The sequence below is a fragment of the Orycteropus afer genome, unplaced genomic scaffold, assembly GCF_000298275.1.
Source record: "Orycteropus afer afer isolate SDZICR_OR568_19922 unplaced genomic scaffold, OryAfe1.0 scaffold00330, whole genome shotgun sequence".
In the NCBI taxonomy this organism is placed as follows: Eukaryota; Metazoa; Chordata; class Mammalia; order Tubulidentata; family Orycteropodidae; genus Orycteropus; species Orycteropus afer.
The window spans coordinates 3,688,751-3,711,716 of NW_006921917.1; the positions used below are offsets into that span (position 1 = coordinate 3,688,751).

The 22,966-nt window shown below is 43.2% G+C and overlaps 1 protein-coding gene across 1 annotated transcript in view; it reads right to left on the bottom strand.

Moving 5' to 3' along the window:
* The window catches only part of PELP1 (proline, glutamate and leucine rich protein 1), a 33,462-nt gene extending 11,683 nt beyond the window's left edge, over window positions 1–21,779 (bottom strand). The window contains exons 1-5 of the mRNA XM_007952318.2: window positions 21,531–21,779; window positions 11,944–12,008; window positions 11,456–11,561; window positions 799–948; window positions 339–410 (exon numbers count right to left, since the gene is read on the bottom strand). Of these exons, the coding sequence (XP_007950509.1) occupies window positions 339–410; window positions 799–948; window positions 11,456–11,561; window positions 11,944–12,008; window positions 21,531–21,779 (642 nt within the window). The remainder of the gene's footprint in view (window positions 1–338; window positions 411–798; window positions 949–11,455; window positions 11,562–11,943; window positions 12,009–21,530) is intronic.
* Window positions 21,780–22,966: the final 1,187 nt, after the last annotated feature.

The window sequence follows — 22,966 nt, forward strand, 5'->3', positions numbered from 1 at the left end:
GCCTGGTCCTCTGCCATTTTCAGTGGTCGATTTTCAGAAACAGGTCACCAGGCCTTTCTTCCTAGTCTTCTTCGTCAGGACGCTCTGCTAAAGCCTGTTCAGCAGCAGAGCAACATGCACGCCTGCACTGGATAGGCTGCACCTGAGGGGGACTGACCAGGAATCAACCCGGTCTCCTGTGTGGAGGGCAGTCATTCTACCACTGAGCTATCACTGCACCCAGCTGTGGAGCTAGGCAACTTTAAGTATATATGTGCTTACAAATCTTAGGAACGGAAGGGGAGGTGGAGCTAGAGAGGCTTATGTTGACAAGGAGAGGCATTTCCATGAATACTTACTTTAAGAGAACCACAAGCCCGAGGAAAATAGATCATACAGGCCTTCATGCCCTCCAGTGCTGAAAGCTCACACTGTGGGAAACAGAAAAAGAGGCTGAGAGCCCATCACCAGCCATATACCATTACCTCACCCTACCCCTGCTACCTACCATCCCCTAAGGTTCCTTCTCCATACAACCATTTTTTCTCACTTCTTCAACCCCATTCCTCAATTACTTCCCATTACAATCTTTAATCCAAACAGTATTTAAGACCAAAACCAAAACCAAACTCACTGCTGTCCAGTAGGATCTGACTCACAGCAACCTCTCTTTGGGTTTCCAAGGCAATATCACTACAGAAGTAGATTGCCCAACCATCCTTCTGAGGAGTGGCTGGTGGGTTTGAACCACCAGCCTTCTGGTTAGCAGTCAAATGCCTTAGGCACTGTAAGGGGCCAGACCTGGAGAAAGGGGCTCACCTCTGGTCTGAGGCCCAGCAGAGAAGTGAGGAGGCCAGGGAGGTGGTTCATGGAGATGTCCCGGAAGAGCGTAGGAAGCTGGGCTGCATACCGGAGGAGGTCCTTCAGGATGGCCACAGCCAACTCCATTGTGGGGGCTGGGTCCTGGGACTAAGAGAGCAACAACAACTCAGATACTTGGGGTTTTTTTTAATGCATTTTATTGAAATATAATTCATGTACAGTGAAATACACAAAACTAAAGTGACAAGGGTCAATGCATTTTTTTTTTCTTTGCAGTGTTCCCTCTCCTCCCCTCCCACCCCTGGCAACCAACAAAGAAAGTTTCCCTCCATATAGAAACCTTTCCCTGACCCTCCATAACAACGAACTAGTACTATATTTATCCTTCTGTGACTAACTTATGTCACTCAGCATAATGTCCTCCAAGTTCATCCATATTATTGTGGTGTTTGGCAGACTCTACATTATTATTTACTGCTGCATACTATTCCATTATGTGTTTGGACCATAGTTTGGTCATCCACTCTTCTGCTATAAATCTTAGAGATAAGTCCCTAGCCAGATGTGTAATTATTGGCAAATATGAATTTGTTGCTGTCATTTTTGTTATGTGCTTTTTCGTGGTGTCGATTTCTGTTTCATATAACTTTCTATGCTGAGCTTGTTTCGTTTATGAATCACATTATCACTTCCTTCATTGCTATTGTTTTAGTATTTGCTGAATATTAATGCTGCTCCTCTCTTTTGATGTGAAGGTTTATCATTTTTCTTTGAGGTTACCCTGTGATTTATAATTTTCTTCTCAAGTTTAGAATAGTCCATTCTGTCTTGTTGTTGTCTTGACTTCCCTACCATCTAGAAGTTCTCTAATGACACAGTTTTTTCCCTCTTTTTGGTTTGTAGTTATTCTCATTTGTCAATTGATGTCTCTGGTTCCCTGTTGACAATCTTGTAGGCTTATTTACTTTGGATACTTCCATAGCTTGGTTGGTTTCTGGGTTATATCATCATGTGTGTTAATGGTCAGTTGCTGTTGGCTGTTGTTGCTTCTCTGTCCAAAGGGCTCCCATTAGCATCTCTTGTAAGGTTGGTCTGGTTTCAACAAATTCCCTTAATTTCTGATTATCTGGAAATGTCCTAATTTCATCATCATATTTGAGGGACAGTTTTGCTGGGTACATAATTCTTGGTTGGAAACTTTTCTCTTTCAGTGTTTTATATATACCATCCCATTGTCTTTTCACCTGCATGGTTCCTCTCGAGAAATCTGAGCTTAGTCTTATTGGTTGCCCCTTGTAACTTTTCGTTTTTCCCATGTTGCTCTTACAATTCTTTCTCTGTCTTTGGTTTGGTAAGTTTGATGATGCTATGTCTAGGTGATTTTCTTTTGGGGTCTATCCTGTTTGGGGTTCACTGGACTTCCTGAATGGATATATTCTCATCTTTCATCATACCAGGAAAATTCTCTTCCAACAAACCTTGGACAATTTACTCTGTGGTTTTATTTGTCTCTTCCTGTTCTGGAATTCCGATTACACGTAGGTTATTCCTTTTGATGGTATCCCACACGAACCTTAGGCTTTCTTCATTTTTTTTTTTTTTTCTCATTTATCCCTTTCCAAAGAAGTGTTCAGGTATTTACCTTCAAACTCCCTAATTCTCTCTTCCATTGATTCAATTCTGCTCCTTTGCCCAGTCAATGTCTTATCTATTTCTGAAAATTTATTATTAACCTTCTGGATTTGTGTGTGTAGATTCTGTATCATTTCTAATTTTTCATTTATTTTGTCATTTTGTTCTTGTATTGTCTTTCAAAATTGTTCCAGGGTTTTCTCTGTGTTTTCCATGATCTGTCTCTCAATTCGTTGAAGATACCTAAATACAATTCTTTTCAATTCCTTATCAGGGAGTTCCAAATGCTGTGTCTTCCTCAGGGATGTGTTTTGGGTCTGTTTCCTGGTCCCTTGTTTCTCCTGATTTATATTGCTTCTTTTGTGGACTGTGATGCTCTGCTGTCTCTGAGGCATTGTGACATTTTTGTGTTTATATTTAATTGGTGGCTGTATGTTCAAGCGACTTGCCCACAATTTTCATTTTCTTTGTTTTGTTTGTATGTTATCTCCATAAGCAGGCCACTGTGCTCCTCTATTTGCTAGTTGACAGCACTTATACACTCACCACCTGTCTCCTTTCCTGTTGTCAGCCACATATGTCCTTGCCACCTTGGTAAACAGAGCCTATTCTTAGGTCCCTGGAATCCAAATGAGAATCCAAAGTGGTTGCCACTTGTAAACATTCAAAATGGCCACACCCTTGGTCACTTTAAATATCCAAAATGGCTGCAATCAAAATTTCTTTCAGACATCAGAAAATCAACAGCTCAGGTTGTCTCCCTCCTTGCTATTTCCCTTCCTAGTCATAGGCCACCAGTGCAGTCGTCCCTGCAGCCCTTGGTGACCAGGGCTGATCTTTAGGTCAATTCTCAGGTCCCGACACCACCTGGAACTATTCAGGCTGTTGGTCCCGTCAGAGTAGCTGACAGTCTGCACCTCTCACTGTGTCTGTACTCACTGTTTTCATTCAGGTTTTTCCACTAGTTGGTGCTTAATCCACTTCTGTATAGTTCCTTTCAAAGCTCAGGGCTCCAGGCTTATCTTCTGTATCTCGGTCAATTGGTTTTTCTTTTCTTTGTTGAAGAGGATCTGTGTTGCTTGCCTGACTATTCCTCCATCTTACTGGAAGTCCAACAACTCAGGTTTCTGACCTCACTTTTATTACCACCAAAAGGAGGAATAGTAGGTACAAAAATATGGCTGGTGGTTCAAACCCACCAGCCACTCCTCAGAAGGAAGGTAGGGCAATCTACTTCCATAGTGATACTTCCTAGTGATACTGCCTTGGAAACCCAAGGAGGGGTCGCTATAAGTCAGGTTTGACTCGAAGGCACATAACAACAAAGAAACACTGCTGTTAATGTCAACATTACATCAAATCCATTTTCTATAGGAATAGAGGGCATTAGTGATAAGGAGTATCCAAAAGTAACTTATGTGTGAACAGAAAGGACATATGTTTATATTTTAGTATTAATGGTATCTGAACTCCTAGAAATTTGTTTTTGGGGAAAAAATAACAAAGCTATACCTTAAAGTTCTAACTGGACGATGCCAAGGGTTTCTTGGTTCTCCCACACTTTATTTCCCTGATGAGAATGGAGAGCAGCTCCTTTCAGACTGAAAACACTCAGATTATCTTCAGCCCTAATAAAGCTGCCCCATGTCCCCAAGCTTGCTACCCAGGTGGCTGAAGCTCACCTTAGAACTTACAGAGAACAAATTATTTGGATTTAGAAGGACTTGCCTGGAAAATTAACATGTATTAACATGCCAAATTTACATTCAGCGCATGTCTCCTGGTAGACTAGAGGCAGCCATGTGTCAACAAAGCAAATGAGAATGTTTCTTAAGAAAGTAAGGAGGAAAAGTTGTGTGACAGATATAGTTACAACAACAACAACACAAAAAGAGTAGCTGCTGAGGCTGCTTATGTACAGCCAAACATCTCATAGGATTTGGTTCCCTGGTTTGGATCATGGTTTCATGGGACATCCCAGTGAGCTGGCCTATTAACGTGTTTAGGCTTTTGTTCTACCTCCTCGTTTGTTGCTTAGTGTCTGAGGTCTTAAAAGCTTACAAGCGGTTTACTGCAGCACTATTCACAATAGCAAAAAGATGGAAATCTAAATGGCCATCAGTGGAAGAACTAAGGGTCAACAAACTCTGGTACATACACACAATGGAATACTATGAAACGTTAAAAAACAACAATGAACCTATGGTAGCTGATCTTTGACAAAGGGCTGAAATCTATTAAATGGGGAAGAGATGGATTCTTTAACAAACGGTGCTGGCAAAACTGGATATCCATTTGCAGAAAAATGAAACAAGACCTATACCTCACACCATACACAAAACTAACTCCAGATCGATCAAAGACTTAAATGTGTCAGAAGAACTAGATGGTACCCGGCTACCAATGCCAACCACTCAGGAAAGGATCAAATCAGGAGATCCTGGATAGAGTGGGAGGGAAAACGTGGAACAATATCCAAAAACTCAATAATGACCAGAATTACTGGTCAGATGAAATCTGGTGAAGACTGCCAATATTATGGACCCGGAATTCATTCTGCGCCTGGAATAAAATGCACCCCGAGGGGCTGGCTCTCAGCCCAAGAGTTAACAAGATGTACATGCAGACCACTCAACCCAAGATGACGCACCCACATACTCTACAGTAATACATCCCTTAGAGCAATAGCCCACGGGACACCAGAGGACCAACATTCAAATGGAGGAAATGCAGAACGAACAGGAGTGCATAAATATGAAGGGCACAGGGGGAGGGTTACAGGGTAGGGAGGGGAGGAGACTGGGTTAGGGCTGGACATGGTAAATGGGGAATTAAAGTAAATGTACACTAACACTGAATGTAAAACAAGCTCTTTAAAAAAAAAAAAAAAAACTTAAATGCGAAAAAAAAAAATAAAAAGTTCCTTAAGGAAAAAAATAGGGACACATTTAGGGGGCCTAATTTATGGCATAAATAGACTGTCAAGCATAACCCAAAATGCACAAACAGCAGAAGATAACTAGATGAATGGAACCTTCTAAAAACTAAATTTTTATGTGTTTCAAAAGACCTCTCTAAAAGAGTAAAAAGAGAATCTACAGATTGAGAAAAAATATTTGGCAATGACATATCTAACAAGGGACTTATCTCTAAAATTTAGAGAAAATTCCAACACCTCAACAACAAAAAGACAAACAGTCCAATTAAAAGATGGGCAGAAGACATGAACAGACACTTCACCAAAGAGGATATTCAGACAGCCAACAAACACATGAAGAAACGTTCACGTTGTTGTTGTTGTTGTTGCTGTTAGGTACCATTGAGCCGTCTCCGGCTCATAGCAACCCTATGTACAAAACACTGCCCAGTCCTGTGCCAACCTCACAATACTTGCCACACCTGAGCCCATCACTGCAGCCACTGTGTCAATCCACCTTGTTGAGGGTCTTCTCTTTTTTCATTGACCCTCCACTTTACCAAGCATGATATTCTTCTTCAGGGAATGGCCCCTTCTGACACCATGACCAAAGTAGATGAGACAAAGTCTGGCCAGTCTCACTTCCAAGGAGGATTCCAGCTGCACTTTTTCCAGGACAGATTTGTTGGTTCTTTTAGAAGTCCATGTCTAAGGCATTTGACTGCTAACCAGAAGGCTGGTGGCTCAAACCCACCAGACACTCCTTGGAAGGAAGATTGGGCAATCTACTTCTGTAGAGATACAACCTCAGAAACCCAAGGTGGGGTCACTATGAGTCAGATTCGACTCTATGGCAGCGAGTTTGGTTTTTTTTTTTTTTCAGTTCATAAGTCCATAGTACTTTCAGTATTCTATTCTTCATCAACACAACTCAAAAGCATCAACTCTTCTTTGGTCTTCCTTATTCATTGTCCAGGTGTCACATGCATATGAGGTGATTGAAAATACCATGGCTTGGGTTAACTGCACCTTAGTCTTCAAAGAGACATCTTTGCTCTTCAGCACCTGAAAGAGGTCTTTTGCAGCAGATCTGCCCAATGCAATACATCGTCTGGTGTCTTGACAGCTCCTTCTATTGCTGTTGATTGTAGAACCAAGTAATATGAAGTCTTTGACAACTTCAATCGTTTCTCCATTTCCTGTGATGCTGTTTACTGGTCAAGTTGTGAGGATTTTTGTTTTTATATTGAGGTGTAATCCATACTGCAGATTGCAGTCTTCAAACTTCATTAGTAAGTGCTTCAAGTCATCTTCATGTTCAGCAAGCAAAATTGTGTTGTCTGTGTATCACAGGTTGTTAATGAGTCTTCCTCCAATCCTGATGCCATGTTCTTCTTCTTATAGTCCATCATTAGCCATTAAAGAGATGCAAATCAAAACAACAACGAGATACCATCTTGCCCCAGCACTAGTAACAAAGCTCAACAAGACAGAAAATAACAAATGGTGGCGAGGATCTGGAGCAATTGGGACTCTCAACACTGCTGGTGGAACTGTAAAATGATCACCACCACCGTGGAAAGCAATGTTCAGCCTGCACCTTGCACCACCTCACAGAAGCATAAACACAATTCCTTAAAAAGTTGAAATCAGAAATATTATTTGATCCAGCAATACCATTACTAGGTACATATCCTAAAGAAGTGAGAGCCAGGATAAGAACAGATATGTGCAGACCCACGTTCATCGTGGCACTATTTACAATAGCAAAAAGATGGAAACAACCTACGTGCCTGTGAACAGAAGAATGGATAACCCAACGATGATACACACACACAATGGAATATTATGCAACACAAAAGAATAATGTAGACTCTGCAAAACACCACATAACGTGGATGAATTTGGAGGATATTATGCTGAGTGAAATAAGTCAATCACAGAAGGACAAATATTATGTTAGTTCATTATTGTAAAAAGTCAAGGAAAGATTTATAGATGAAAGGAAACTTTCTTTGTTGGTTACCAGAGGTAGGAGGGAAGGGGATGGAACACTGCAAAAATTAAAAAAAAAAAAAAAAAAAAATTAAAAGAAGGAAAAACAACATCTGTGGAACATTTCACAACATGGATGAACTTTAGAGGACATTATGCTGAGTAAAATTAGTCAATCACAAAAGGACAAATATAGTATGAAACCACTATTGTAAAAAGTCAGAAAAGGGTTCCACACACATACAAATATTCTTTGATGGTTACCAGGGGTAGGTGGGGAAGGGAGGGTAAACCACTTGCAAAACCAAAAACAAACCCACTGCCATCAAGTCAATTCCAACTCAGAGATGCTATAGGACAGAGTCTAACTCCCCTGTAGGGTTTCCAAGGCTCTACAGCACAGTGCTTCTTTACGGAAGCAGACTGCCTCATCTTTCTCCCACAAAGCAACTGATGGGCTCGAACTGCTGACCTTTCAGTTAGCAGCCAAATGCTTAACCACTATGCCACCAGAGCTCCTAACCACTACAGACAGAAAAAAAAGGAGGAGGAGGGCAAACAAGCTTGCAAGCAGCCATCCAAGGGACAAAAACTGAAGCAGCAGAGGAAGGAGTCAGGAAGAGGAGGAAGAAATGGATACATGGCTGATTAATTGCCTCCATGAACCAATGCCTTCTTTGCCATGAGACCAGAAGAAATGAATGATGCTCAGCTACCATTACTAAATACTTTGATGAAAGATTCTATAGAAGAATCTTCATCAAAAAAGAGGGAAAATGCAAAAAGAATTTCAAATTCTCATAGACTCCAGAGTTTCTAGAGCCATGCAGCTCTAGATGAACCCCAAAACTATTGCCCTAAGGTTATCTTTAAACTGTAAACCAAAAATATCTGCTGAAGTCTTCTTAAAACCAAGTAATAGTTTAGCTTAACTAGTAAAGGACTGTCTGCTTTGACACTGTGCTCCTTTAAGATCTACCAATGTGGGTTCAAACTGACAACAGCAACTTGAAAGACTGGATAGGAGGCAGTGAATTTACATTAACAAAGGAAGAACAATTCAGAAAAGGAGGGGAGAAAGGTTGTACAACCCAAAGAATGTAATCAGTATTACTGAAGTAGACACAGAGGCTACTCAATCGCTGTATGTTTTGCCATATATATTCTCAGCAACAAAAGTAAATAATTAAAAATAAAATAAAATGGAAAAACAAACAAGAGAAAGACAGGAGCCCTGGTGGCAGGGTTAAGCACTCAGCCGCTAACCAAAAGGCTGGCGGTGTGAACCTACTAGGGACCTCTTGGAGAAAGATGTGGCCACCTTCCACAAAGATGATGGCCTAGGAAACTCTGTGGGGGCTGTATAGGGTCGCTACAAGTAGAAGTCGACTCAAGAGCAATGGGTATTAAGAAAGTAAGAATAGATGGCCTCCCAACTACAAATGTGCCCTCAACATTGCCCAGCAATTGTACTACATTTCTCTCTAGTTAACCCTCTCTGCTACTCAAAGTTTCTCCTCAAATTCTCAAACCCCAGCTTCTCCCACCACTGGAACCTCTGTATGACCTTGCTTACAACCTCACAAAGAAAACTGAACCCCAAAGATGGGAACCTCCTTAGCTTCCCACAATCAAACCTGAAAACTCAATTTTCATCCTCACCCAGCCACTCTTCTCCTGCTAGTGGAGGAGGCACTCTTCCTACTACCCGAGACAATCCTGCCACTGGGCTTTAGGTACCACGCTCCCCCTTCTTCTCAGAACCTCACATTATCAATTAGTCCTTTCTTCTGTGTTTCCAACTTGTCCCTCTCAAACAGATTCATCCCACTAACATCCATACATGCTCAAGTCTCTTCTATCTTAAACATCCTTCTCTTGACTCTGTACTCCACTTGCCAAACCCCAGTTATTGCCTAATTTCTGTCCCTTACCTTTAGAGGCAAACAGCTCGACGAACTGCTTACCTTCCTTATTTCCACTGCCCTCCTCCCATTTGCTTCTCACCTGACACTGACCGCAGTGCCCACTGCTCCATCAGAAACCTTACACGACCCCGAGCTGCTAAGTCTGATCAACAATGTTCAGCCTTCACCTTGCGCCACCTCACAGAAGCATAAACACAAACGACTCCCCCGCATCCCTGAAGTACATGTTCCATGGAGTCTACCCAGCCCACAACAGTTATCTCTTTTCTTTCTACTGTTCTGTCTTCTTTGTAAATGCATTCTCGTTTACATTTTATGTGGAGTCCCTGGAAATTCAGCCCTTGTACTTTCATCCCATCTTCAGTTCAGTTATCCAAATGCTGACTATGCCACCCCTTTGTACAGCATACTGACAGAAGCTCTCCACCCTCTGAGCCTCAGAAACTAAACTTTGAAACCCCGATCAAGTCCACTCTTATCCAATGACAGGTAGGCTTACAAAGAGGGTTTCTACTGAATGTCCAAGGCCATACCCAGGGTACTGTCATCCCTCCTCTCTGAACCTGTTTTCCTCCCGTGTTCTGAAATCCAGGAGCCAACCTGGACACATTCTCTCCCTGGTCCTGATTCTAGTCCACTCTGCCCCGTCTTAGATCCATCCACTTCTCTCATTTCCACTGTCACCACTGTAGCCCAAGCTCCCATGACTGCTCTTTCGACCACTTTGGTAGCTTTCTACGTGGTCTTTCTGTTTCCACTCTGGCTACTTGGTAACCTTTTCTCCACACAACAGCCAGAGCAGTATTTCAAACGAAAATCTGATCATGTTACTACCACTACCACCTCCTCACCCCTTAAAAATCTATGATTTACCTACCACTGCCCCCAGTATAAAAACCAAAATTATGAACACAGCCCACAAGGCCATCCATGGCTTGGCCCTCATCCACCTCATCTCATCAATGCCAGCCACACCAGCTTATCACACCAGCTTGCTTATAGTTCTTCAAATAGGCCACACTCCTCTTCTCTCAAGGCTTTTCCATCCTTAGAACACTCTTTTCTCCTTTCTTAGATCAATTAGCTCCCACTGATCAGTTCAGAAGTCTTCCCTGAACCACTGATTCCAATCACCACCACCCACCCCACTCCAACTGGGGTCAGAATTGCTTTTGATAACGTTCTTAGAGAATTACATTCTTGTCCTTCATTGCATGGACCTCAATTTGTCATTTCACATTCATTTTTTTAAATTATACAGTTAAAATGTTTTCCGCTTTAGTTTGTTAAACTATAGTCTGTGGGTGTCTGTTTTGTATCATCCACAAGCTAAGAATGGTTTTTACATTTATAAAGGGTTAGGGGAAATAAACAAAGAACACTATGCAACAGAGGCCATATGTGGTCTGCAAAGGCTAAAACATTTACTATCTGGCCCTTTATAGAAAAAAAATCTGCTGACCCCTGCACTAGACTACAAGTACCATGAAAGCAGAGAACGTGTACCTCTTACCTCTGTCTCCCCAAAGCTTAGCAAACAGCCTGCAATATGTGCTCAGAAGAATGACTGCTGAATAAGAGAAGATGTCACCAGAGAATGTAAACCCACCGCTATCAAGCTAATTCCAACTCATAGCGACCCTATAGGACAGAGCAGGACCACCCCATAGGGTTTCCAAAGCTGTAAATCTTTACACAAGCAGAATGCCTCACCTTTTCTCCCACAGAGAAGCTGGTGGGTATGAACCACCAACCTTTTGGTAGTAGCCAAATGCTTTAATCACTGTACCACCAGAACTCCTTAGAGGATGTAAAAGTAGGGGAAACAATTAAAACATTAAAAGAGGAACAAAAGAGCAAGCAACCAGGAAGGGGGAAAAAAAAAAAAGTCAGGAATCTAGAAAAAGTAACTTTAGCAATGTCACACATTAGAAAAGCTAAGGCAGAAGTGAACCTGCCAGAGGTTAGTGTGTACAAGGTCATATAAGGTCAGATGAATCAAACTAACCCAGTAGATTAAAATGTCACTAGTTTATAAACAGATGTTCCTACTTGGACCTTACTCTTCCTCCATCAGGAAATTACTTCTAATTATCTTGTCAACCTCAGAACTAAATGTCAAAGCCCCAAAGACACACCATACTCAGGATGAAGAATCAGAACTTGCCACCTGAATCCTTACCTGTAAGACCTGCTGAATGCTCCGGAGCCAAGAGACACAGTGCTGCTGGAACATCTCTGTGGGGCTCTCCCCTACTAGCAGGGACAGCAGACATAAGCCCTCAAACCTTGTAAGAAAAAAGTGAGTGATGACAAGTGGGTGAAGGCTAACTGCAGAGAAACCTGCTTACCGTTCTTTCACTCTCACTGGGCTCTAACTCCCAGGTCCACTGTGGTTTCAAACCCCTGAAATACTTGGAGGGCTTATAATGAGGTGGGGGCAGCAAGGAATGAAGGGAGCAGAAATATTTCCAGATGAGGAACAGGAAACTTGGGAGCTGAACAAGGTGGGCTCAAACTCAAGGAAGCTCACAGAAAGAATGAAACTCTACCCTCTAGGGAATGAAGAAATCTCTTGAATCCATGGGGTGGTGATAATGGAGGGGCAAATATAGAGCCCACTTCCTAGGGTGCATCCCCCTGGAGAAGAAAACAGGGCGAAAGACTTACCGAGTTTTGATAGAACCAAGACGTGCATTACTGAGACCCACCAATGCTCCAAGGGCTGAAAGGTTCTGGAGGAAAGAAAACAGGGAAGTAAGCAAGATGCTGAACATGCAGGAGGATTTCTCCGACTCTTCCCTGCCCTAGTACCTACGAGGTTTTTATAAGTCACACTTCCTCTAAGGCCAAAAGACCATTCCTCTAGAGGCCGCCAGCCTCTGCCCCATTTTCACGAGTAACACACACACACAGCCTGTCCCTCAGACTTGCCTCAAGTTACACTTTGCCTGGTCCTTTCTCCCACGCTCCACCCAGCAAACAAGTGCTACACAGAGGCTCATCCCAGGTGCCTGATGTCAGAAATGGGCCTGCTCCAACTCTGGATTCCTGGCAACACCTAGCACACAGCAGACACTGCTGAACGGACACTGAACTCATCTGCTACCCTTCGCCCTCACCACAAACAGATGCTCCACCACCACCTATTGCTGGTTTCCTTAACTGTGAGGGAAGCCCACACAGACCTAGTCAACCAGAGTCCGACTTCTAGCCTTCCTCTTCATTCATATCCTGGAAGCCCCGAGACGTCTCCTCACTAGTCCTCCTCAAGTAACCTCTCTATCCCCGGATGGCCAGACTCTCCTCCCGGCACCTGTATCTCCTATTCTCTCAACAAACTGAGTGAGGTACAGGAACAAAGGGCTCAATAAAACAAATAAGGCCCCTACTCTCATAGAGGGAGCTCTGGTGCCATAGTGCCTAAGGCACTTGACTGCTAACCAGAAGGCTGGTGGTTCAAATCCACCAGCCACTCCTGGGAAGGAAGATGGGGCAATCTACTTCCATAGTGATACTGCCTCGGAAACCCAAGGAGGGATCACTATGAGTCGGGTCCGACTCGATGGCACATAACAACATAACAACACTCTCACAGAAGAAAATATTCATTCATTTTTTTCAATAAATATTTATTTTTCAATACATGTCTCATGTGAAGTACTGTTTAGAGAGCTTCTATTCTAATTAGAAGAGACAGAAAATAAACAAATGGCCAAATGAATGTATGACACAAGGCATGGTGCTAAGTGCTGGGGGGGAACAAGACAGGAAGGAAAGGAGCGCCCAGAGCAGAGAAGGGGGAGAGTATTTTATGCAGAGTGACACAAAAGGCCTCAATGAAAAGGTGACATAAGAGCAGAGACCTAAATGCAAGGAAAGGTGCAAGACATACTGACGCCCTCATGCAAAATGGTGCAATCGCTTTGGAAAACAGTTTGGCAGTTCCTCAGAAGATTATTAAACATAGGTAACATGTGACCCAGCAATACCACTCAATTCCCAGTAGAAATGAAAATAAATGTCCTTACAAAAACAAATGTTCATAGCAGCTTTATTCATATAAGCCACAAAGTGAAAACAACCCAAATGTCTATCAATTGATGAATGGATAAACAAAGAATTGTCTATCCGAACAACGGGATATCATTCCGGAATGAAGGAACGAAGTTCCGACAGACCTTACAGTGTGGATGAACATTATAAAAACATGCTGAGTGAAAGAAGCCAGATTCAAAAGGCCACACACTGTACCATTCCATTTATATGACATGGCCAAGATAGGCAAGGATCTATAGAGATAAAATGTACATCAGTGGTGGCCTGGGATTGGGAAGAAGTGGCAAGTGACTGCTGAACGGTGCATGGGGTTCTCTGTGGAGTGATGAAAATGTTCTAAAATTGATGGTGATGAAGGTTGCACAACCTAGCAAACATACTAAACCACTGACTTATGCACTGTAAATGGGTGAACTGTATGGTATATGAACTATATCGCAATAATCGTGTTTTTTATTAAAAAAAAAAAAGTTCTAGGTAGAGAAATGGACTAATAAGCAGCATCACGATAAATGGAGAAAAGATTGAGGTTGTCAAAGAATTCACGTTGCTTGGTTCTACAATCGAGGCCAATGGAAGCAGCAGTCAGGACATTAGACGACGTGTAGCACTGGGCAGGTCGGCTTCAAAGGAACTCTTTCAACTGCTGAGGAGCAAGGACGTCTCCTTGAGGACTAAGGTGCGCCTGACACAAGCCATGATATTTCCAATCACCTCCTATGCATGGGAGAGCTGGACAATGAATAAGGAAGACCGAAGAAGAGTTGATGCTTTTGAGTTGTGGTGCTGGCGAGGAATGCTGAAGGTACCATGGACTGCCAAAAGAACTAACAGATCTGTCCTGGAGGAAGTGCAGCCAAGATGCTCCTTGGAAGCGAGGACGGCCAGACTTCGTCTCACCTACTTTGGTCATGTTGTCAGAAGGGACCATTCCCTGGAGAAGGATATCATGCTTGGTAAGGTGGAGGGTCGACGAAGGAGGGGAAGACCTTCGACGAGATGGATTGACACGGTGGCTGCGACAATGGGCTCAAGTAGAGCAAGGATCGTGGAGCTGGCATGGGATTGGGCGGTGTTTCGTTCTGCTGTGCATGGGGTCACTATGAGTTGGAAACAACTCGATGGCACTTAACAACAACAAAAGATAGAGAAAAGAATAAGAGCAAAAGTCGTGAGATGAGAACATACTTGGTATATCTGAGGACCAGCAAGGAGGGGAATTGTGGTTGGAGAAGATCAAGCAAGAGGAGATGGATTATAAAAGATGAAGTCAAGAGAGGTGGTGGGTCCAGACCTTGTGAAGCCCTGTAGGGGACTGCTGGGTTTTACTCTGCCTAAGACAAAAAGCCACGAGGGAGAGGAGAATTGAGCATAGGAGTCACGTGATCTGACTTATGATACATTAAAAAGTGTCAACAACACTTCGAGTTGCCCTGTTGAAAAGACAAAAGCAGAGAGATGAGTTAAGACACTATTATAATAATCCAGGCAAGAAGTGATGTGGCTTGAAGATCATGGAACAGTGGAGATACAAAGCAGTGAGATCCTAGATATATTCTGAAGGTTGCCAATGGGATTTGATAACAAACTGAACATGGGGGCAAGGAGAGATACAGAAGAATCAAAGAAGAAATTCCAAGTTTTTGGCTTGAACAATGAAAAGATGGAGCTGCCATTCATGGAGAAGGGGAATACTTAAACAGGAGTAGGTTTAGGGGTAAGGGTCAGTTTTAGATATGCTAAATCTGGGATGACTATTCAACATCAAAATGGAGATTCCATATAGGCACTGGACAGACAAATCCCGGTTAGAGATAGTTTTGTGAGGTGTCAGCCTGAGACCTGTCTCAGTTCACGGAGAGAGTGAGTGTAAACAGAGAAGAGAAGCAGTGCAAGGATTGGGTTCTTGGGCCCACAAACCTTTAGAGACCAGGGAAAGGAGGTACAACCATAAAGAGCCTGAAAAAGAGTTACAGTGTGGCAAGAGAGTAACATCCCAGAAGACAAGTTAAGAAAACTTTCCAAGAAGGAAGAGGAGATAAATTGTATCAAATGTTACAGATAGGTCAAGTAATAAGGATGTAAATTTCACTTTCGGATTTAGTATCTTGACAGTCACTGGTGACCTTAACAAAGGCTGTTTCATCTAAGTGGTTAGGCTGAAAGTCTAAATGGAATGAGTTCAAGAGAGAACAGGACAACCATCACTGCAGTAATTAATTCAGGGAAGAATCTTGAACGATGCTAAAACAAATGGGTGCAAGTTGGAAAAAGAAAACAAGACAGTTACATCTCAAAGTATCTCCCCACAAGACACTTACTCTTTACAAAGAAAAAGCCATAAATTTACAATGAAGAAATCTGGTAGATATTACCAGAAACCAGTAATCAAAGTCAACATCACTTCCTCACGTGCCACCTGGTACAATGCACTGAGGACACAATGTCACTTCTGTAATATTCATGCCAACCTAAATCTAAACCCATTGCCATTCAATTCCAACTCATAGTGACCCCACCGGGTTTCCAAGGCTGTAATCTTTACAAAACTAGATTGCCTCATCTTTTTGTCTCATCGTCCTTCTTGAAACAGCTGGTGGGTTTGAACCACCAACCTTCTGGTTAGCAGTCAAATGCCTGAGGCACTGCACTACCAGAGCTCCTAACCTAGTAATGAAGAAACAGGAGACAAACCAAACAAGGACAGCCTATAAAATAAATATCCTGTACCCATTTCCATCAATTCTGACTCATAGTAACCCTACAAGACAGAGTAGAACTACTCTATAAGGTTTACAAGGCTGTAATCTGTATGGAAGGAGCTCTGGTAGCATAGTGCCTAAGGTAGTTGACTGTTAACCAGAAGGCTGGCAGTTCAAACCCACCAGCCACTCCTTAGAAGGAAAGTTGGGCAATCTACTTCTGTAGTGATAACACCTCGGAAACCCACAGAGGGGTCATTATGAGTCGGGTCCGACTCAATGGCACATAACACCACCACCCATCTTTATGGAAACAGACTGCCACATCTTTCTCCCAAGGAGCAGCTGACTGTGGCCCCAGGGCTCCTTACCTAGCCTATATTCTTCAAAATGTCAAGAACATCAAAGACTAAGGAATTATTTCAGATTTAAAAAAATAAAATAACAACTTAATGCAATATATGATCCTGGACTGGATTGTAAACCAGAATTTCTTTTTTTCTTTTGCTATGAAGGCCCCTTATAGGACAGTTAACAAAATTTGAATAACATTTATCCCTAATTTTCTGATTCAATTATTGGTCTCCTCTCATCTGAATCAAAGAGTGAAGAAAATCAAAGACATCTGGAAACAATTAGTCCAAGGATAAGATGGACCATGAGGACATCAGCATTCATGACCCTGAGACCAGAACTAGATGGTACCCAGCTACCAATGCCAACCACCCGGAAAGGGATCAAAACTGAAGATCCTGGATAGAGTGGGAGGAAAAATGTAGAACAGAATTCAAAGACACAAAAATGACCAGAATTACTGGTCAGATAAGAGCCTGGTGGAAGGCCCAAGAGTATGGCCCTGGGTTACCCTTTGGGCCTAGAAATGGACTCACTCCCATGGATTGGCTCTCAGTCCAACAGAAGAAAGATCTACATGCAGAGCACCTACCCCAGGGCGATGCACTCACCTAGTCTAGGGAGCTGCACCCCTTGGATCAAGCAGCCATGAGACACAGAGGGGCAGCATTCACATGGAGGGAAAGCTGGGCAGACAGGAGCGCACAGATGAGAAGGGCACAGGGAGGGGCAGTAACAGGGAGGAGGGGGGAGGAGAGTTTATGGTCAGGGATGGCAATCGGAGCATGAAAACAAATGTGCAAGAACTGTTGAATGTAAAACAAATTTGCTCTGTAAATTTGCACCCAGAGCACAACAAAATTAAAAAAAAAAAAAAAGATTTATAGCTAATTTTCTGATTTTTGATGATGGAATGCAATTACGTAAAAAAAAATCCTTGTTTTTAAGGAAATACACACTGAAGAATTTAGAGGTAAAAGTGTATCATGTCTGCAACTTATTCTTAAATGGACCCAAAAAAACAGAGAGAGAACAGTAACACAGATATGTATTTAAAGTGTTTACATTTAGGATATACAGGAATTCTCTGCATTGTTCTTTCAACTTTTCTGTACATTTTAAATTATTTGAAAATAATGTATTTTAAAAAAAAAGAAAGAATGGGAGAAGAATTTGAGACCAAGTACAGACAACTCTTTTGAGAGTTTTGCCATAAAGGGAAGTAGAGAGACAGGGAGGGGCTGAAGCAGCTCTGAGCCGTATGCTGATGAAAACCATCTATCAGAGGGGAAACGGGACGTGACGATGGTGGCGAGTGGGGCGAAATGCTGACACAACGCCCTTGGGTAAGTGGAGAGGGGATGGACCCACTACATGGCGGGAGTTGGCCTCAGACAGGAGCATGCACAGCTCTTCCCCAGTAATGGGCGGGAGGCAGAACATGGGGCACAGATGTAGGCAGATGAAGATATGGTGACAAGAGACTATGGGGATTCCCATCCGACTGCTTCTACTTTCTCAGTGAAAAGGGAAGTGAGGTCATCAGCTGAGAGTGAGAAGAAGAGGTTTGAAAAGAAAAAGGTTTTCTAGCTGTCTAGAAAAATAGACATGTAGTAAGATTGCTGGGCAACACTAAGGGTCTGCTTGAAATAACAATGGCCTTGAATTTAAAGTGAGAGCAGTCAGCAAGGATCCATGTTTTTCTCCAGCCACAGTCAGCTGTACAGGTAGAGGCCCAGGATAACGAGTTGGATTTAACATAAATGGGCAGGAAGTGAGGCGCTCTGGTGGCACAGTGCCTAAGGCATTTGACTGCTAACCAGAAGGTTGGCGGTTCAAACCCACCAACTACTCCACTAGAGGAAGACTGCGATTTCTATTTCCATAAAGATTTCCCTCCTCAGAAACCCAATGGGGGTCGCTATGGGTCAGAATTGAGTTGATAGAAGTAGGTTGGGTTTGGTTTTGGGGCAGGAAGTGATTATAATGATCCGTGGAAGTTAGACTGAGTAAGAAAGAAGTGAGAACATGACAGATAATAAGCAAGTTCATTGCTTTCCAGTAGTGACAAATGCTGAGAAAGAAACAAAATGGGACAGTGTGCCAGTGGATAACTTGAAGGGGAGAAACTACTTTATTTTAAGCAGAGTGGTTAAGAAAGACCCCTGCGAAATGGTGACACGCAAGTTGAGACCTAAATGAGAAGTTCACCTTACCGTGAGCAAAGATTCACTCATGGAACTAAAGAGGAATGGGCTCAGCGTGTTCTAGAAACGAGATAAGCCTGAGTGGCCGGAGCACAGCTAAGGGAGGCGGAGAGTTGTAGGAGAAGAGGCCAAGGAGAAAGCAGGAGCCACAGTATGTATGGCCTGTGCTATGAGGTACTGTAGGGTTTTAAGAAAGAGATTGCTGTAATCCTGTTGATGTTTTTAAAAAGATCACAAACTACTGACTGAAGAACTGGACAGCATAAAGCCCTAAGGACACAAAGCAGACCAAGACACTGTCTCTGTCCTTCCAGGCAAGCCCACATACAGGGCTAACAACAAGACTAGCAAAATGTCCACTGTTAGATCTGAGGGACAGGTACACAGCATAGGATGCACTGGTTCCAAATACTATTTTTTCTATTTTTGTCTATATCTGAAGCTCTCCGTAAATTTTTAAACTACAGGCAGAGACAAAACAATTTAAAGCCTACCTGTGTAGATGCTGAGGAGAGGAGTTGTATGTAAATGTGAAAGAAATATATAGGTCCTTTCAATAAGGAGTAATAAAGATCAGTTCATCATAAATGGTTAAGAAAGTTTTCCCTGGGACAAATAAGCAGAGAACTGATAAGATCTGAGGACAGAAGGGAGGGGAGGCAACACAGTGAAAAATTATAGAACAGTAAGTACAAAAGGCTTGAGGCAAGAAAGCCTATGTGTTGAGGATTTTATAAGCAAACAGGATGAGAATTTTACTTTAGAAGACCAATGGCAAGGAGACCAGATAGGTGACTGTGGCTGTCATCTAAGCTAGAAACTGTGACCTGCTCCATTTGGAACTACTGAGTGGTGGTAACTGTGAGAAAGACAAGTGGGGGATTAACCCTAGATTGTCGCATCACCCAATGGGTCTCTTTTGCTCTCAAGCCCCAGGACTATTTACTTACCTTCATTTCTCATCTCAACTAAACTAGAAATTCTCTGAGGAAAAGGACCATGTCATATTTATCTCCCTAGAAATGAGGAACAGTACCTCACACATAACAAATATTCAATGTATGTGTGTTGGACAAAAGTCTATGTGAAAGCAAAGCATATTCTCCACACAGTTCCATGTATTATGGACCCAATACATGAGACACAAGTCAAAAAAAAAAAAAAAAAATTCAAGGCAGGATGTACCAAAAAAGGTGGTATAGGCAATATACCCCAGTTTCCCATTTCACTCTTAGTTTCTTTCCTCAAAATTCTACTAGACTCAGGTACTTTGGGAAAATAAGCAAGGCATTAAGTTAGCTAGCCTGGAGGGAGGAGAGAAAGTCTTAAAAGAGATAATAAAAGAAATCACACACAGACAGGAGAAGTATTTCAGAAATATCTATGTGGTCCTGTTTTTGAGATGAAGAGAGCAGGAAAAAAAAAAAAAAAAAAAAAAACCACTGTTGTGATATAAATGAGGAAATAGCAGGGAAACGTTGTGAATTAGAGGGGGATTTAGAGGGTAGAGAAAATATCCGACCAGCTTCTATTTCTGACACTGGCCTGAGAGAGCAGTGGCCTCATTTTGCCACCTTCAGCTAAGGAGTAATGTAAAAGACTGTACTAAAGGTCATCTCAGACACATTTGGGCTAAATTTATTGAACCACCAACAATTGTGACAACCCTCTTCCTAGAAGGAAACATAGCACTGGGAAGATGACAGAAACAAAGGATGGGCAAGAAAGACCTCCTGGGGAGGGGAAGGGCAGGAGATAATGGTAAAGGAGCACCTACTATGGAACCGACACATTGTGTCTTAGAATCAGTACTTTCATGGGGGAAGATCATGGGCGTTCAAGCTCGGATGGAGGCAGTGGTATAAGACAGAAAGGTATGGACAGCTCTGAAAGCTACTCAGAAGACAAAATCAACAGGATTGGATAGATTGCATATGGGGGTGTGGGAGCAAGAAGGTAGAGTCTGATGACTCTCGGGGTTTCTAGCGTGCAGAACAGATGTTCTTTCTGCTTTTAGGATGGTCCAAATTACCCTTCAAAACTCTGTGTGATCTGTCCACTGCTGCCCATCTCACCTCCCTCATCTCCATCTCTTGGCACCAGGCACAACGATCTTCTTGACAATTTCTTTCTACCACAGGGCCTTCTCACATGAGCTTGCCTATGACTGAGCCACTCCTCCCCATTTCTTTCCCCAGCCCACCCTTGGGATCTCAGCTTAAACCCCAATTCTTCAGGAAAACCTTTGCAATTATCCAGATTAGGGTAGAAGACGTCTACTAGACAATTTTCAAAGTGTTTTATACCATTTTGTCCATCCACCACCCCTTCCGTAAGTGGAAAGCTTAGTACAGTACCTAGCCCTCAGCAAGGGTTCAGTAAACATTTCTCATTGAATATGTGCGTTAACTCAGCCCAAACAATCCCATAGAACAGACATCACCAAAGGAAAATGAGCTTAAAGTGAATGGCAAAGCCTGGAATTGAATCCATTCACGTGTGTCTACCAAAATCTGTTGTTGTTGTTACGTGCCGTCGAGTCAAACCCGACTCATAGTGACCCCTCCTTGGGTTTCCGAGGCAGTATCACTACGGAAGCAGGATTGCCCAACCTTCCTTCCGAGGAGTGGCTGGTGGGTTTGAACCGCCAGCCGTCTGGTTAACAGGCAAGTGTCTTAGCCACTAGGCTACCAGAGCTCCCTACCAAAAGTCTAGCAAGAGAGAAATGAGGCCCATTCTCTTTCCTGGAGAAACTCAGGGCTGGTAAAGGAGAAAAGTGTAAATCTCGTTCGAACTGATACCCAGGTCAGCTTTCTGTCCCCAGCTCTTTTTCCCTCAACCTCCCAATGCCTATGCAGTGCATCAGGACGCCCGCGCACAGGTACCAGGAGCTAACCTTCCAACTGGGCCACAGGTACGCCGGCCTAGGACTCACCTGAGCCCCGCCCACCGTTCCATGCAGCTGCAACAGGCACATAAGCCCGGGCAAATGTGGAACAGGGCGGACTGGGGGATGCACAGAAGGAACAGCGGACCCTGTTCGCGGCTGTAACAACCCAGACACGCTCTCCAGCAGCAGCAGTCGGAGACGTGGACCCGAGCCCATCGCCGAGAAACCCCCGGTTCCGCCTGGAACCCCAGCCGCGGAGCCCGCAGAGGGCCCACTAAGAACGGCCGCCGCCATCTTCACCGGGGCTCTAGTGGTGGCGTGGCGCAATGACGCAAACACACTGCGACGGACGTCTCGTGTGGAGGGGACGTGAGGAGGGGGCTGTGGTCTTACGCATTCTGTGTATAGAGATTGGGGGACTCCAGGGCTCTGACTAGGAGCCTGCGCGCACTGAGAGCCTGAGGCTTTAGCCTGGGAGGTGTAAAGGGACCGCGGGTGGGGTGTGGCTGGGCGTGGCGGAGGTGGTCCAGAGGTGCGGAAGGAACACGTGGTTTGGACAAAAGGCGCCGGAGCCCGAAAGATCTTTGAATTTACTGATCCCTTACTGAGGGCTACGTACTGTACTAGGCTTTCCACTTACAGAAGTGGTGGCGGATGGGCAAAATTTTATAATAAAACACTTGGAGCCTCTTGACACCTTTGCTCTCACTGAAACTCACGGCCGTCGAGTCGGATCCGACTCATAACGACCCCTCCTTGGGTTTCCCAGGCTGTAGCACTACTTCCTTCCGAGGAGTGGCTGGTAGGTTTGAACTGCCAGCCTTCTGGTTAGCGGTCAAATGCCTTAGGCATTACGCCACCAGAGCTCCCAGTAATGTGTGTACTTTCCTTATATTATTCAATATACAAACACATAGATGCATACTTTAATTTACAAGAATAAGATCTACACTTGGCTTTTAACATGAGCATCTTTACACTTCTTTTTTTAAAGCTGCATGTTACAACCAGAAATCAGTGCACCGTGATTTATTTAACTGTTTCTCAATTGTTGCATACTTCTGGCAACTCCAATTTTTCACTAATACAAATAATACAATAATCGCTCTGATACTTCCTTGTGTACTTCTGTGATTATTACATTCAAATAAATCTAAGAGTTATCTTTTGGCATTTCAGCCTCCAAAATGCATCCTACTGGGTTCATTTTTCTCAATTCTCTGTCTCCACTGCAACTCTAGTCCAAGCAACATTCCCTCACCTGGCCTCTTCACTGCTCCCCTTGCTTCCCTCTTAGTCTATTCACCTTGGCCTACTAGAATTCACATGACCTGACCCATACCCATCTCTCAGATTCCATAGTACAATGCATACCACTTTCCATTTCTTTCACTATTCTTAAGCCTAACTAAGCCTTCCTTCCGGGAAAGAGCATTCCAAAACTAAGCCTCTTGATATGACTGAAACTTCTAAGTGACTTC